Source organism: Hippocampus comes, unplaced genomic scaffold (assembly GCF_001891065.2).
Source record: "Hippocampus comes isolate QL1 unplaced genomic scaffold, H_comes_QL1_v1.1 scaffold151, whole genome shotgun sequence".
Classification (NCBI taxonomy): domain Eukaryota; kingdom Metazoa; phylum Chordata; class Actinopteri; order Syngnathiformes; family Syngnathidae; genus Hippocampus; species Hippocampus comes.
In genome coordinates this window covers 407,305-424,067 of record NW_017805591.1, presented here as the reverse complement: position 1 = coordinate 424,067, position 16,763 = coordinate 407,305, and the positions used below count along the sequence as shown (strand labels likewise).

General features: G+C 43.1%; 1 protein-coding gene across 2 annotated transcripts in view; it reads right to left on the bottom strand.

The window, feature by feature from the left end:
* The window catches only part of rnf220b (ring finger protein 220b), a 32,034-nt gene that overhangs the window by 9,574 nt on the left and 5,697 nt on the right, over positions 1-16,763 (bottom strand). For both annotated transcript variants that reach the window (XM_019880189.1, XM_019880190.1), the window contains exon 3: positions 452-581. In XM_019880189.1, coding sequence (XP_019735748.1) covers positions 452-581 — 130 coding nt within the window. The remainder of the gene's footprint in view (positions 1-451; positions 582-16,763) is intronic.

The window sequence follows — 16,763 nt, the reverse complement described above, 5'->3', positions numbered from 1 at the left end:
TGTGTGAATGTGTGTGTGTGTGTGTGTGTGTGTGTGTGTGTGTGTGTGTGCGTGTGTGCGTGTGTGCGTGTGTGGCTCTTGTGTTTCTTCCAACGTGTACACAAGCAAGCATGTTAGCCTCCAAGCATCTATTTGTGGGATATTATTTGCCGGCTGTATGATTTGTCGCCAGGAGGCTGAAGCCTGAAATATGAAATATGTAGAGAACAATGAGGCAGCTTGTAAACATTGCACACAGGTGACAGCGAAGATGGGACATACCACTTGAGGAAACTACAGGGGTGTGCGTGTTACTGTTAGAAATACTGTTTGCACTAATTATCGGGACGACGGAGCAGAAAAATAGATTGATGCTGGAAGTTGTCTGGGTATGTCATGATACATAAAACAGCATGATGACATTTCAATCATGACATATGAACATGTTTTGAGGCTGCTGGGATTGTGGTACCTGATTTGAATCTCGCTGAGTTTGGCTAACTCCTGTTCCATATGCTCTTGCAGCTCCCCTGGTCGCAGAACGCTCTGACACACTGGACACACTGGAGCCCCGGCATCATAGAGCACCTTCACTTTGCCGCCTGCAGATATTAAAAAAAAAAATATATATATGGATTGATATATATGTTTGAAACACTTTGTTGAGACCAAAGTATCCTACAGACAGAGAGTGGAGACGAGTGAAAGAGGACACACACACACACACACACACACACACACACACACACACACACACACACACACACACACACACACACAGCACAGCGTCTCCCTGCCGTCAGCGACATCATAGGCTGTCAATAGGAACATTACCCAGGAGGACCGCTCGGCCCATTGGGCCCCACTGATGGATTACTGCCATAAGCAGCCAGCTGGGATCCTGAGGAGCTCCACTATATCAAGATTTTACCTAGTAGATGAGGTGATTTACTCCTGAAAGCCATCAGTCACTGAGCGCTAGTAGGCAAGACGTACCTAATTTGCCATCTCTGTCCAGAAGAGGGAAAGCCAATGGTTATCGTTTTTAAACTAGATTATAACAAGCAGGGTTTGTGGCGAGGAAGCACCCGATTATCACTTTGTTCAAAGAAAATGTGTTGGTAAGAGGCATCCTATAACATCAATAGCACGACGTACCCCGTTGATGCACAACTACATAGGACAAAATATCCTCGAAATAAAACGGGGGTGGAAAACAGAAAATGGTGTCCTTGGGAGAGTGACGGTTCTCCTTGTCTCCCCGCCTCCCCCATCACACCGTTTTTGCATCCCCTCGCGGAAGCCAAAATGACTTTTCCCGACACGCATCGAACGTTGTTGCGCTTTCTGCGCTCCGCCGCCCGGAACATGTCGGCATCAGTAAACAATGAAATCTCGGTGCTGAAATTGAATTTATAACCACATTACCTGCACAGATAACGTCTCAGAACGGTGCCGCGATAAGAGCAATGGGATTTGATTTTCGGGTGCTTTATTGGTCCACTTTTGGGATTCCACTCCCCAAAGCCCCTCCAACTGCAGCCTCACCCGAAATCCTTCACCTCTGATCTGCACCAACATCAGATTAAATGTGCGTTTTGTTGGAGTGTGTTTGCTGAGTCGCTGCTTGTGCATAAGTGACAGTGGCTGGTTCACCACCACCACCGCCACCACCATCGCCACTCTTTTTACACGTTTCCAACCCCCTTCTCCCGCTCACATAAACGCTGTCAGTTTCAGTCAGACTCAGACCCTCTTCAGCCTGGGGGGTCTCAGACACACAACGGGAGGCTGTAAAACCTGCTTGTGAGGCTTGTAAACGGTTCCCTCACTACAGCAACCGGCTCGGATGGATTGCCGGCGCGCCGTAGTTGGGTGTTGCCCAGTTTGAAGGGCGTATCATCGAATGGATTCACTGTGTCTCTGATTGTTTCCTTTCTCTTTCCGAGAGGTGTCTCGCCAGTTCGGAACCTCCTTTTTTGGCCGTCGAGGATACACTATGTCCTTCATTTGTTTACTTCAAGTGTCATGCCTATAAACTTCACGTGCATCACAAGGAAAGGTCTTAGTTTTCCGATGTGTCGTCGCGCATTATAAATTTAAGCGCAACATTAAAAAAAAAAAAAAGGCTGCATTCCTGTGTAATTTGAAGCCTAACATAAGCAAAAACATGGCTGGTGACGGTGACAAGTGCATTGTCTAGCGATAGATTAATTGCCACTATGGATAAAGCACAATCGGTTAATGTTTATTGCATGGGATCAATAGTTGAGTAACTAAGTATTAGAGCAAGTGAGGCAAAATACAGTGAACTACTTAGAGTAGCTGCAAGCAAATAGCAGGTGATTAAGTCTTAACTACTCATATGTCAAAAGAAGTACGATATTAACCGAAGTTGAGGTCTATCCGCACAGACCTCCGCTCAGCCACACCTCCGAGCTGCATTATTTTGCTCAGTACAACAATGGCATTGAAACAGCTGTTCAGAACCTTCTGAGGTACTTCCATCCAATTCCAATTAATATCTTCAAAACAGCGAGTACAATCGTCAAATACATCATGGAGGAAATATCGGTAAGATCACAAAAAAAAAAAAAAAAAAAAAGGGTCACCAGGTGATGTTTAACAAGGCGAAATATCAACGTATCATAGCAACACTTTTGAAGAACAAGTTGTGTTATTGTTGGTATGATAGTATGACCAGTAATAACAGATACATTAAGATCGTACAGTGTGTACTAAATTGTGGCAGATGATATTCCATCAAACTTCTCCTGGTTGGAGGCTTCAAATTGAGTTATCGGTAGCGCTCCTAGAATGTAGAAATTTCGTCCGCCTCCCCCCTCCCCCAGTTGTAAAACTATATGTGTAGTGGGTCACAGATGCACAATGTCCAGTACTCAGCCTCAACCCTGCAGAAACAAGAACAAAACCCCCCCCAAAAAAAAAAAAAAAAAAAAAAAGACAAAAAAATCCTCAAAACATCACGTTCCCTCCCCCTAAGGGGCCTGGTAATGGCCGATGCCAGCGCCCATATGACGGCTGCCACTTCAGCAGATGCAGATGGAGCAAAGATGCCTAACGTGACCTTTAGTGAATGCCACATCACATCAGGCCGGGACGTCACCCGTTGACATTATGCCAGGGCATGAAAAGGCTGTTCTACGGAGGGAGACATAGTGACGAGCGACGCTAAACCCACCGGCCCCCTCCCACCCGTTCCTCCTGGCGACAAACCTGTGGACGCGGTATAATTTTGATTGACATGATGCAGACCAGACAGCTCTGAATGGCAGGAGACACGCAAGCAAACAACCGAGGCGGAGACGGTGCTTACTTTGCGCAAGCTGGCTTTTTCACTAGCAATAAAGTGCTGAGACAAGTCGGTCCGAACGGCACCATTACACCAATCATCAAACAATTCCTTCAAGCACATCAGAAAACCTTCTATAAAGCGGTAACAAGCACAGACAGACTCTATATAAGCAGTAGGCATGTGGAGATTTGGAGGGGGGAGGGGGAATGTTCAATTAACGCCCGGTGTCGAACTCTGCATCAGTTGGTAAGTGGGCAAGTCCTTGGCACACTTTCAGAGGAGACAAAGGCCTATAAAAGCCGCCGGCTCCTGCCACACCTGTGCCACGCCCGACGAGACTGCCTGCTTCCAATTTAAAAAGCATCATGCAGGATATTAGTCAGGACTTTTTGCCGTCTGTGAGGTAGAGCTAAGCTCAACAGAGGAGGGGGGCCGGGGGGAGTATGCGGCCCGCCATTTGTTTTTTTATTGGGGAAATAATGGCCTATTGAGAAGTTTGGTATTTAATGAGCAACATAACAGGCCCCCGTAGTGAGACATCTGCTACCAGCTCATTTATTTCCTCCACTTTCAAAGCCGCTTTGAAAACATGTCGTCCACTCGCCTTTGACACGGTGTTTCGAGATATCTGTGTTCTCTTAATTGCGTGACAATGCTGGCGCGGGTTCGAACACGGCCAAAGGAATTCTTCTGCAAGGCTTGACCTCAAATCGCCCCTCTCCGTCCGATCTCATTTCCAGCATCCTTCAAAAATATCCCTCCGACCAAGCAATCTATTGTATTTCATGCGTTCAAGACACTCGCCACAACCACGGCAACCTTTGCCCCTTGCACAAATCGATGCCTCGTTAAATCGCTAATGATCATTCATTGACTAATAAGATCTGTATCAACCTCTTGCGGCTCATTGATTGGCCTTTGTCCTCGCTAGTTCTTGGGGATTTACGTGGAGCTGCCACATGCGATGGGAGGCAACAGCTGCAAGTCCTCGGGAATCAGATGATGAAAAAGCTCCTGGTGGGAATGGACGGGAATCCTAAAGCTCAAATGGACTCATTCTGAGGCACCTCAGGCGAAATCCCTTTTTCTCTCCTGACCTACAGATCAATGGACATAACCTCTTTGACCACGGGTCAATCAGCACACAAGCCCAAATTTATCTCAGTCTCCCTCTCACCCTTTCTCTCTCTCATCTTCTCCATTAGTCACCACAATTGTTCAATCAGGTGCGGGTGTGGCCCGGCATGCATGAGTCCAATCATGTGGTTGATGGAGAGTGGACTGGGTGGCCGCTCGACTCTGCGGCCACGTTTCCCTTCCCAAGATCGGCGGGCGAAGGATCGAACCCTGCCTCTGCGCCGTTCCGGCCAATCAATCTGGCCCTCATTGAGATGCATGGCTCAATGATCTGTGATAGTGAATTACAGATTGGTGAGAGCCAGTGCAAGTCAGGAGCTGTCCTTAGCCATTTGCGGTGATATAAAGCTACTTATGTTCTCACTCACAGCAAATCTACACGGGAGCTTGAAGACTTTTTCTGCAGTAATTTCCTCACATAAAACAAAACAAAACAACAAAAAAAAAACATAACAGAATAATGACTGGATAACTACAACAGTCAACAATATGAAGTCATGGGAATGAGTCACCAACTAGCAAAAACATTTGCCAATATGACATGGGACTCTAACAACATTACGTATCAACACATTACTACGCTTCACAAAAGATATCATTGAAGGACATAAAGACCAGCTTTGGTAACGATTTGACGAGTGACTGACTGATTCTATTGACTCATCTGCAGGCTCTATCTCGCTGCCCTTTAGATTTTGTAACCCTGCAGCTGGTATACCAAACAAAGGGTCTCAAAAAGTGGTTCTGCACTCCTGAAATTATTATGGCACCCTTCAGAACGTTTGCCGACAAAAAAAGCTGTACACTGAACTTTCTTGCTCGGTGGACACGGGGCTTTCTTCATTGTGACAAGTAGAGAGCTGAAAATACTCATGTAGCATTAGCATGAACTTTAAGCCCTTTGTATCAGTCAGGAGTAAAGGTTTTCTTTCCTTCTTGTTGACCAAAAGGATTTCCTCCCTTTTTGTTGGCAAGAATACCTAAGAGTTCTAAACTAAAAAATGTAAACAAGATGCCATTTAAAATCATTTCTTTTCCTTTTATGATGCTCCTTTATTCATGCACGACAAATCCTTGCTGATCTGCAACCAGATACAGACTTCAGGTGCATCTCAGTCAAGTTGTTGCATTCTTCTTCCCCCCATTTTTTTTTTTTTTTGCATGTGAGACGCAAAGGAGCTTTCACTTGGGGCAATAAGATGCCTATTTCCGCCTTTTGCCAATCCATTTGCCGTGCCATCAGTCTGACAGGGTCAAGAAAGCCAGCGAGTGCGGAAAGAGAAAGAGCAGTTTACCAGTGGCCTGTCATTCATTGTGATACAATCAACCGCCACTCACTCTGAAATATACTGTCACATTGTATCACAGTGCCAGTTCTTGAATCTGTGTCAACACAATGAATCCATCTGATGCAATGCTTTGTTTGAGTTAAAACAAAGTTGTGAGTCTCCCCTGCTTCTCAGTTTTTTCATTCTCATGAAGGAATCAATCTTCCTTCTGTGTACCCTTCCTTGACACATCCTATAAAAAAAAAAAAATAATAATAATAATAAAGTTTATCCTTAGTTCATGTGTAACTTGCCTACTGGTGGATACGATTAGCCCTGCAATTACTTTTTGAAAGTGTGTAACAGTTTCTAAACTTTCTTTAAGTTACTCTGACACAAGGGGTCATGCAGCCATTATCAACTAAAGGAGCATGTTCTGAAAAACGTTAACCATCCGTTTTGTTTTCATTAGGGAGATTGAAAATGAACATAATATATCAGCCATGGAAAAGAGTGATTGTCCGCATTACTTGCAAACACAGAATCGTAACACAGCACAGAGGCTAACAAAGGGATCTTTTTCAAACTAATTTGTAAGTATGCCATTGCATACGTTTGACAGTACATGTACTCCAGCCATCTTGAAATTTGATCCAAACGAAACAAATCCCACATTTGCTTCTCCCTCGCACACACAGCTAACCCTCATACAACATGTGGTGCAGGTGAAGATATTAGCTATTAAGACGCAACACTCCACAGGTGAGTTGAAAGCTCTTTAAAACCACCAGCATACTCCAAGAAAGCAAATAAAATTGTCTTACATTGTATCAGGGCTCATGACCAGAAAAACGGCCCGCATCCGTCTTTCCCGTCAGAACATTTCAGAATGTCAGAAGGGTGTCGTTTACCTCGCCGTGAAGGTTTTCAAGCCTTTCGGCCTCATCGCAAGACATCATTAGAGCTAAGCCGCCACTTGGCCCGCCGCCCACCACTTCACCAGATAACATCCGATACTGTCCAAAACACAGTGTTGAATGCTGCTGGCACCTAAAAAGAAAATGCACCTGGCACTCTGTGATGCACCTGTGTTTGGGTTAGTCACACTTCCTAAAGGACGCTATTGTGTCTGCCTGGATGAGCAAATACATGACGGATCTTATCTCCAGTAAGCCACATAGGCAGCATATTTAACAGGAAGTGATTGAGAGTCATTTGGGGGGATTTAAACTGCTGATAAACAGAGTTGAGATGATAAGTGACCTTAAATCACCTCAGATTTAACAAAGCTCTCTCATAGAATATAATAATCATCTGAATGTGGAGATCCTGCATATCCCTCCAATGAAGTTTTCTGTCAGGAAACCAACCCAAGTTATGATAAATAATTAAAGCTCACAAAATTTGTAGATACAGTACACACTTTTCACCAGTCACCAGTTTTTAGCATGTCTGCTTCAAAGTTTGGAGTGTTCTGGGTTTTTACTCTTGTGGGTTTTATTATTTTAGTTATGAAAAGTGAGATTCTAAATAGATGAGTAGTTAAGCATAATCAGGTGTCGAGACACTTTACACAGCACCAACGTTATTTGGAGAGTGTTGGGGCCAATTTAATATTGGTCAATTTTGTAATGTGTTCCATATATTGTGGAATATTGATCTATTGTATTTGCATATTTGATAATTTAGTTAAAGATGAGTTAAAGAGAGATCTTTTTTGTACAACCTTTTGTTTCTTAAATAGTAAAGACCACGTCGCTGTCTTTATGTTCAAGACTTATCGTTACTCTGGCCTCAAAGGTGTTTTGTCTTTGTGGAATAACACCAACAGAGAGGTTGTATGTAAAATGATTAAAAGATATTTTATGATGAGTTCACAAGCATTATGTTGTCTATTTACTTCATATACAGTGTTAACTATAAACACAGCTCAATATATTAGAATATAATGCTTCTGAAAGTGCCACACTACAAATATAAACTTCACATTAAAAAAAACAAATAGGAGGGGTTTTTTTGTGTGTTTTTATTTCCTGTGGTGTTGTCAAAACCACTACTGTCCACACAGACCCACAAAAAGAACTGATTCAGCCCAGGCCAATGAAACGATATGTTCACTTTTGGGCTTTTAACCGTCGTGTAGTTATTTACATGCAGTTTGCGTGTCCGCCTATGCAGGCTGTATCATGTGTTCCGTGAAAGTCAATAATCATAGTAAATATATAATAGACAGTCCAACATTTTTGATATAGGCATTCAATTGAAATTGTGCACTTGGACCTGCAGTGACAATGACTTCAGTATTTCAGGATGACGGGGACAGGCGTGTAAGTATGCCAAAGACCAAAGATCTGCACACTGGCGCGCTAATGTGTGCATGCACTCATGACTGTATCGCTTCCACACACACTTAACATGTAATCCTTGTCAATAAGCCCCTCCGAACTGTCAGCAAACACAGAAGAAGAACAAAAAGGCCTGCGGCGCTGCCTGCGGGCATAGATGTTCTCGCCTGTGTTCGCCCTGAGTGAGGTCAACACAAGAGCTGCTATCACTTCAAGCTCTTCTACTTGAACCACCAGACGCTTTGAGCTGCTGCTGCGGCTGCTAATGCGGCTGGATTCTCACCAGCCAAAACGGCCCACCAAAAGTCCGAGGGTCTTGGAGGTTCTCTCGCATGTATTTGGAATTAGATCTGGGGAAAAAAAAGCTTAGAAGTTGTGCAGCTTTCCACTAAGATGCTCACTAAGATGCTGTATATTTTGTATTACATATTCTTCATTTCGTTAAATGAATTGACTAAGATATTAGATCAACAGCAGACACTGGGGTAACAACTCTCAGTCTCAATACTGCAGTACAGTTTTTAGCTTAGTTGTATTCAGACTAACATGACAGGACATGATTAACAAAAAATGAATAACAAAGATAATAACAAAAAGTAGAAAGCAGAAAAACAGTATAATGAAAAACCAAGTCTCATGGTGAGTCAAAAGCCCCCCCTCCCCAAAAAAGGGATTTCTCCAAATTGGGAATTTCTTCGTTGTGAGACAAATAAAGGTTTTCTTATCTCTTAAATTTGAGGTTTAAGACGAGTTTTAACGATGGGCAGCAAGGGGGCTTGACGAACGTTCAGTGGGAGGTCATTCCAAAGAGAGGGACCAGCAACGGAAAAGGCTCGATCCCCTGTGAGCCTCCGCTTAGGTCTTGGTACCTCAAATAATGTCACTGGGCAGGTGCGTAGAGGCGGAAGAGCTGATAAAGGTAAAGTGGGGTCAGGCTATTTAAAGATTTATAAACAAATAATAAGATCTTAAAAAGAACTCTAAGATGTATAGGGAGCCAGTGAAGGGATGCCAGAGTAGGAGTGATGTGCTCCCTCTTACGAGTACCAGTCAAGAGGTGAGCAGCAGCATTCTGGACCAACTGGAGATGCTTAAAGGAGGATTGGCTGACTCCAAGATAAAGTGCATTACAGTAATCCAGCCGGAATGTGACAAGGGCATGAATTAGTGTTTGAAAGTGCTCTTGAGAAAGGAGAGGCTTTACTTTACAGCTGACAGAGGTGGGGTTTACCCTGGGAGGGTATAGACATACAGACAAACAACCATTGAAGATCACACTCACACCTTAGGACATTTGTTTTGTTTCCGGATTCAAACCTCCGACCTCTGAACTGTGAGTCAGATGCGCTAACCACTCGTCCGCTGTTGAAATATATCAAAATGTCCAGTTATAAAACCAGTTCCTAAAGCAAAAGAAACAAATCAAGACCAAGACGGCTCCGGCACGGATGGCGGCCTCGATCACACGCTCACGAGTATTTATTGTCTTTGTTTTTGTCATTTTCATTCTTTTTTGGACGACTCTAAGCCACCTACTGAGACGACTTGCTAAGCAATAGAGAGCAAGAGTCTACTCACTGACTTTTTTTCGCCAACACACCCAAACCCACAAGGCTGCTCTGTACGGAGCATGGAAACGCCGCCGGAAGAAGGGGAAGTGTGCTAGTCAAAATACATCGAACCCCGCTCCCATCGATCCATGCTACTCTAGGTTCTCTTCCAAACAAGATTCATGAACTTTTTCTCAGAAGGACCAACAAGACCTTTGGAAGTTCTGGCGGGACTGGCAGACGATCTGAACATGATTTTCTGCAGATTCAAAAAGGACACCTCCACTTCCCACACCTGCCTGCCCCCACCAGACTCTACCTTATTCCCAACCCAGACTCCATTCATTGCCCTACTTGAACAATTGTCAGTGATCAATATTCCACAGCACCAGACACTTTAAAGCGCTCAAGGACTTTCTGCATAATTGCACACCTCAAGTCGTACTACAATTACTGCTTCAGGTCACTTAGAAATGGTGCAACGATTATCTGCACCAACTGCACAACCGTCATAGTAATGTATTGCACCACTGATCACTTTATCTCTGCTCGATGACTCTGCACATTATCGCACAGCTGTCAGTGAGTGCTACCACTGCACAATGGTACCCTCCCATTACGGAAAGTCTTTTGATATTTGTATGTCATGACTTTGTTTATTGTCGTTGCTTGTTATTGCAATAACAGTGTAGCCTATGCTACCGGAGACTAATTCCTTGTGTGTTCGACATACTTGATCAATAAAGATGTTTCTGATTCTGATTCTAATTCTAAATGAAAATCATCAGTCTTCATAAATCATGTGGTCCTCTGTCGTTGCCTTATTTTGAAATGCAACATTGGTACTATTAGCATTAAGACAATCCAATGTGTGCATCCCATAATTATTCAATGATTGATTCGTAATTTCACTAATAGAGTCACGGCTGAGACAAAAGGATGTGTGAAACGGACTCTGCTGTGTGACCCAGCCCGGCGGCCTCACAGCAGGCCTGCCAAGCGCTGCCTGTGTGGTCTATGGGGACAATTAGCACAATCTCCATACTAATGGCAGTTTGTAATGGACACTGCTGAGCTTGTGTGTGTGTGTGTGTGTGTGTGTGTGTGTGTGTGTGTGTGTGTGTGTGTGTGTGTGTGTGTGTGTGTGTGTGTGTGTGCGTGTGTGTGTGTGTGTGTGTAAGAGAGGAGCTGGTTTCATACGCGCATATCTGTTGGTGTAAATATGTGAAATATGTGTCCCCTCTGGTGTGTGACAGTGCACTGAGTTCCTGTGTGTATGTATTTATGTGAGTGGTCAGTCAGCAGTATTTTAGCAAAGTGCTCCCTCCTTCCCTTCTTCCCTGTTGGCTTGCAGGTCCAACCCTGATGTCTGGCCACTCATTAGCACCATAATAAAGAGTTGGGACGACACATAAAAGGTTATATACTGCTGGACGGCTGTTTTCCTACCAATTATAAAGCATTTGATTTATGGCCCAAACTCAATTCTATTCTCTCAGGAGAAAAACGGGGGAGAGTGTTTACACCCCTTGTGCGATGGGGTCGATCATGGTCAACTTTGACCTTTAAGGCAGGAAGGTGATTCAAGGATCTGACCTTTACGGGGTTGTTAGGCCATGGTCAGAATGTCAAGCAAATACATGTAGTAGCATTACAATTAGTGCATTAATAAAGTAATAGTACTGTACTTAAAATACTTTTGCAAATCTCAGTTCTGCACAATGTTGCACGGTGCAAAACTATGAAGCCCGTTGTTGTTTTAGCTATTCAGAGAAATTACAGTCAGTGGTTATTTTGTGTAGTTGAGCATTGGCTCTAATCAATGTGCGTGTGAAAATTCTATTATATGAAGATACTCTTCCGTTCATTGGTTCTGTAAAAAACATACACATGCACATATTTTGTCCTGAATAAAAAGTAGCACATCCGGATAGGAAGTGTGCGGTCCAATGCGGTCCTCCCAGTAGCACTGTTGAAAAATTGTGGCCCCTTTCCATCATATAAGTTGCCCATCCCTGGTATACGGCGATGCTATCTGTTTTTCTTCCTGAACGGTGAAGACAAAATGAAAAGTTAAAATGGTTAAAAAAACAGCTGCACTCACCCAGGCAAGATGGTAGCTGGCACACGAAGAGGTTTGCAAACTAACATTAGCGAAAAGACCTAAAAGACATAACTAATCATCTGTATCACAACAAATTATCCACATAAAAGCTCGTTCTCACAGAATAAAGCAAACACAATATTGTAGAACTATGATGATAAATGTGATTTACATTTTTTGCTTAGCTCATAATTCTACAAAGTCATATTAATGTTTATTAGCATCAAAGTCAAACCCCCGGTTGGGGACGGAACAGACCTATTGTTGTGCATCCTGATGAACAAAATTCTCTTTCAGGCCTGATTACATTTCATATTATTTGACAAAAACCTTAATAAATTTAATAAAATAATCAGTATGTCGAATAAATGCATTATTCATCTTACATTGACATAAACGAAGGGTTTAAAAATATTTGTGTTTTAGAACATGCGAAACCAGCTTGTAAAAGTGGTTACATGAGCTAAAATGAACTTTTCCCTTCCTAAGTGTAATGTGTCAAGTTTGAAGAGTTCAGTTATAACATAATTTTTCACGCATGCGTACATCTTGACATGCTGCTTCATTTTTCATAAAATACTTTTTTTTTTTAATGCAAACAATGGCTTAAAGTCACAGAATGATGTCAGAAGATTGTGCACTGGAGGAGGTAAAGCCATCAAGCCTGCCATGCATTTTTGACACACTTGGCTTTTGTCAAGCTTCTCTACAGCTGGAAGACTCCCAAAAAAAAAAAACCAAAGCGACATGCTGTAATGAGGTCTGTCTGACACAAGACATACACACACCCAACACACACAATGACACACACAGAGTGAGCAGCATGTGTTTAACCTCGACGTTTGCCCTCTCTGACATGTCGATGGGCCCCGACACTGATTTGTTGGGCTCGGGGGACAATGCGAAGGATGCTGTGTGCATGCGGCGCGCCACTTCTGAGGAACACGCGATTCGATCTCCAGAAATCCCCCCTTCCACCGTTACCCCGACTCCTTCCTATGCACGCACACACATTTGCACACACGTGTGTGCGGCCCTTTGATGTGAGATGAGAAGCAGCTGCAATGCAGGTTGATCAGGTACTTGGACAGAGCGGCGGAACGCGGGAGGAAACAGAGAGAGGAAAAAGGAAAAGCAGCCTCTGTTAAAACAAGGGTGTTGTTTTAAACACCCCTGGGCCTTGGTCTCATTATGACCAACCCTTCTCCCCCGAGCCCATCACAGTGGGACACAGAGGCAGATGCAGTGACGACAAGATGTGTTCTGACTCCTGATTGTTTAACAGGTGCTGATGGTCACCGCAAAAATGCCTCACTGCACACAAACACACATTAACACACACACACATGTGTCCCCCCGCTACTGTAAAAGCCTCCTTCTAGACTTATAGAGATCCTGTCTGTCTCCGGCAATTCGTGTGGTCCACAATCTGACACGCACTCTTTTGGAGACACAATTGAGCCTGCAGAGGCACTGAAAGACACACACGCACACGCACACACACAGACACACACACACACACACACACACACACACACACACACACACACACACACACACACACACACACACACGTCTGCAGTAACATTCATAAATTAAAAGAATATTAATATTTGCCAGTACTCAGTTTTTCAAAATATAGGGTGAGAGTAAGCTGACACAAGTCTTGAAAGAATGAAGGCCATGCCCATTAAAACACTGATTACAACGGAAGGGCAAACGCAAGCCATCAAACAACACTGGTCAATTTCCGATTTGTTTTGATTTGGAAACAAAATTTTCAGCAGAAAATAATAAAAGTAGAAATATTCTGCTATCGGATATGTTGTATTTTATATAGCATTTACATGAAAAAAAATCAATAAAATACTCATGTGCTAACTTTAATAAGATACAGTATGATGAAATTACAATGCAAAAATAATTAGCATCATAAACATGTCTTAATTGTCATAAAAGTGTAAAAAGAAGAAGAACAACAAAGCCATGACTTATGAGCAGACCACCGTCCATGTGGCACAGACACTGGAATCTTACTTAGTTCATAACATTGATTTATATGCTTCTTAACAGCACTTGTTGAGGCTTTTTTGGAATAGGTAACGCAAATAAGAAAATGCTAAGAACAGGAAAATTACTTTACGACTGCTGAACTAAGCTCTTGCATGTGTTCTGGCGATTAGGAACATTAGGATTTATTTATTTATTTTTTTACAAAATGTGTAAGTAAAATAACCTATGGCATCTGCCATTTGACTTAATGATAAATGCCACCAGCAGATTTGTTGAATTAACAGTTGTGAGACAATAGATTGCTCTTACTGACATAACTGAGAGATCTTGGCAATCAGAGTAACCTCTCAAATACTGCAATAAAAACAAAACAAATCTTTTATTGAAAAAGCACAGACGCGTGCGGGGTTTGGTTTGACAGCGATGAAGCGAAATGTGACTTTGAGGGAAGCAGTGACCAAAATGTTGCACACTGCACGGCCACACACGGGCCATATCTAAATCCAAATACATGACAAGTAACATTCCATGCTCCCTCTCTCTGACCCTGATGGAAAGGATGAAGGGATGGAGGGAAAAACCACTGAAGAGTTCCCCCCCCCCCACCCCTCCTGCCAAGATGAAAGTCTCTTTTACTTGGGAGAACATTAGGAGAACAAACTACCATCCCCACAGGAGGGGAAACAGTCAACACATCAAACACAACCAACCATTAATATTGTAATTCTTTTCCCTGGAGCGTTTGAAACGCACAAGGAGACTACCAGTGTGGTCAGTTTGAGAGCGGCTTGAAAAAGGCACTTAACACTTGCGTGTGTGTTCCTATCTTTCGGTCAGAATGTGGATGTTATACAAGGTGTAAAACTAGTATACAAGCATTTGGTGAGAGTTGCCGTTGGTGCGGGGAGTGCTGATGAGGAGGTGCGTACATCCTGGGAATAATAGCGCTGAGTAGATACTAGATGTATATGCATGAGAATTGAGTGGTTGCTATTGATCCCCTTGCGGTCTGCCAGTGGGATGTAAACACTGTCTTTCAACGGGAAGCTCCACTCAATACGAGCAGACGTCTACGACAAGACGCTGTCCTTTTTGTCACGTACGATGGGGCTTGCATTCATGTGTCAATATGCCAAACAAAATTTTTCTATAGACATAAACAAGCATGTATTGCTAGCAGATGACAATTATGAGAGTGTATTTTTTGATTTAGTCAGACTGTTAATAACTCAAGATGGCTTTGTTCAGTACAGAAAACTTGACATTCTGGAGATAAATTAACACACGCATGCACAGACACACACACACACGCACACACACACTTTTGGTCCCATTTAAGCCACGTCTGCAGCAAGCTTAACGTATCAAGCTTCACCGTGACCAGTAATCCATGGGACAAATCTAACATGGAACTACGCAGTATTGATTCTGTTTCCGCAAGCCAAAATCAGGCAGGGAGTACTGTGTGTTGAATTTAAATACCTTCCTTCTATTTTTGGTAACCTTTGAAAATATTGTTTTATACATAATTACTGTAAGCATTTTGTCCCAATAGATGCTTAGCTAGTCCATCAGTCGTTTTCACTGGGAGCAGAACAGGAGAGTTTTTTGTTTTTTTTTTAACTATGGACTGGGACTGTGACAGGCTGAGATTTTTTTTTTTTTTTTTGTGGGAGTGTGATTGGACGAAAGTGAAAATCCACTCGAGTGTCACACTCTAGTGCAGGCGTGGAAAATGTTATGTTAAAATGAATTTAGTCTATAAAATCTCATAAGAATGTAATGTTTGATTTGCAGTCAGCTTGAGTGAATTTTCTCCAACACTGTTAGTTATAGTCCTGTCAAGTTTAATGCATTTCTCTGGGTTGGTAAATTTTGAACATTTTCTAGAAGAAATGATCAGGCGCCAGTTGGAGAACTGCTGTTGGTATTTAATGTACAAATCTATGATTGCATTGTTGTTTCTTGGGGAACTTGTGTCACTGTGCAAGTGAAGAACTTAAGTCTCCGAATAGTCTCATGTGCACAACACCCCCAACATCTGGCTCTCTACCAGCTTTGGCACCCTAATGACACAAACGCACATACCAATCATCTGTCAGACCTGGCCGCTGTCTTCCAGTTTCCTTATTTTTGTTCCCGGTAAAGGGCCATTTCAGTTTTGGGTCGGCCCAGCAGCAGAGAGCATCTCCCTGAGGAAAATAAGCACGACTCGCTCGGCTGCAAGCATCTGCCCTTTGAAAGGCAACAAGACTGTTTGAACAGCTGTCAGCGCACGGCAAGCATCCCAGACCTTAACTGATAAAACTGAGGAGACTCTGGAAGGGAAAAATCAACAGAGGTAAGTCACTAACAGGGCAGATGGAGGTGTCCTGCCACCATGATGCACGGGCCAGATGAGAAGATTCATCCTTGCCAGATGTGGACACTGACCAGAGAGGCCTGCAACATTCGGTAAACCTCCATGAGATGTAATATAAGAGCTGTATCAAATAATGTGACTTTTCAAAGAATGCACATATAGTGATGACTAGCACCTTGATATGCCACGTTAAGAAAATATTTAGTAATATATTTGGTTGTCACTGCAAGCTATAACATCTGGAGTACGGCTTTTCAGAATGAGGTGTAAAATAGTGTCATGTTCTGGGGCTGCTTTGTTATTTCAAAACCTGGACGACTAGCTCTAGTCCACACATGTCAAAGTGCCGGCCCGCGGGCCAAATCCGGCCCGCGAGAATGTTTTCAGTGGCCCCTGGGATGATATTGATTTATTATTAGAACCGGCCCGCGGACCGCAGCAAGCCGAGAGCCCGCAGATCTTTTACACGCACCAATACTACATTTCCCACAATGCAACGGTGACGCGCCAAGCTGTCGGCCGCTTTATTTAAATATTTTTTAGTCTAGCAGTCGTCCCCATAACAGTGACATTAGCTTTCAGATACCCATCAAAAATGGCAAAACGGAAGGTGGACACTGAGAACCGGGGGTTTCAAACAAGGTGGGAGTCGAAGTACATGTTCATGGACGTAGCTGGAAAACCTGTGT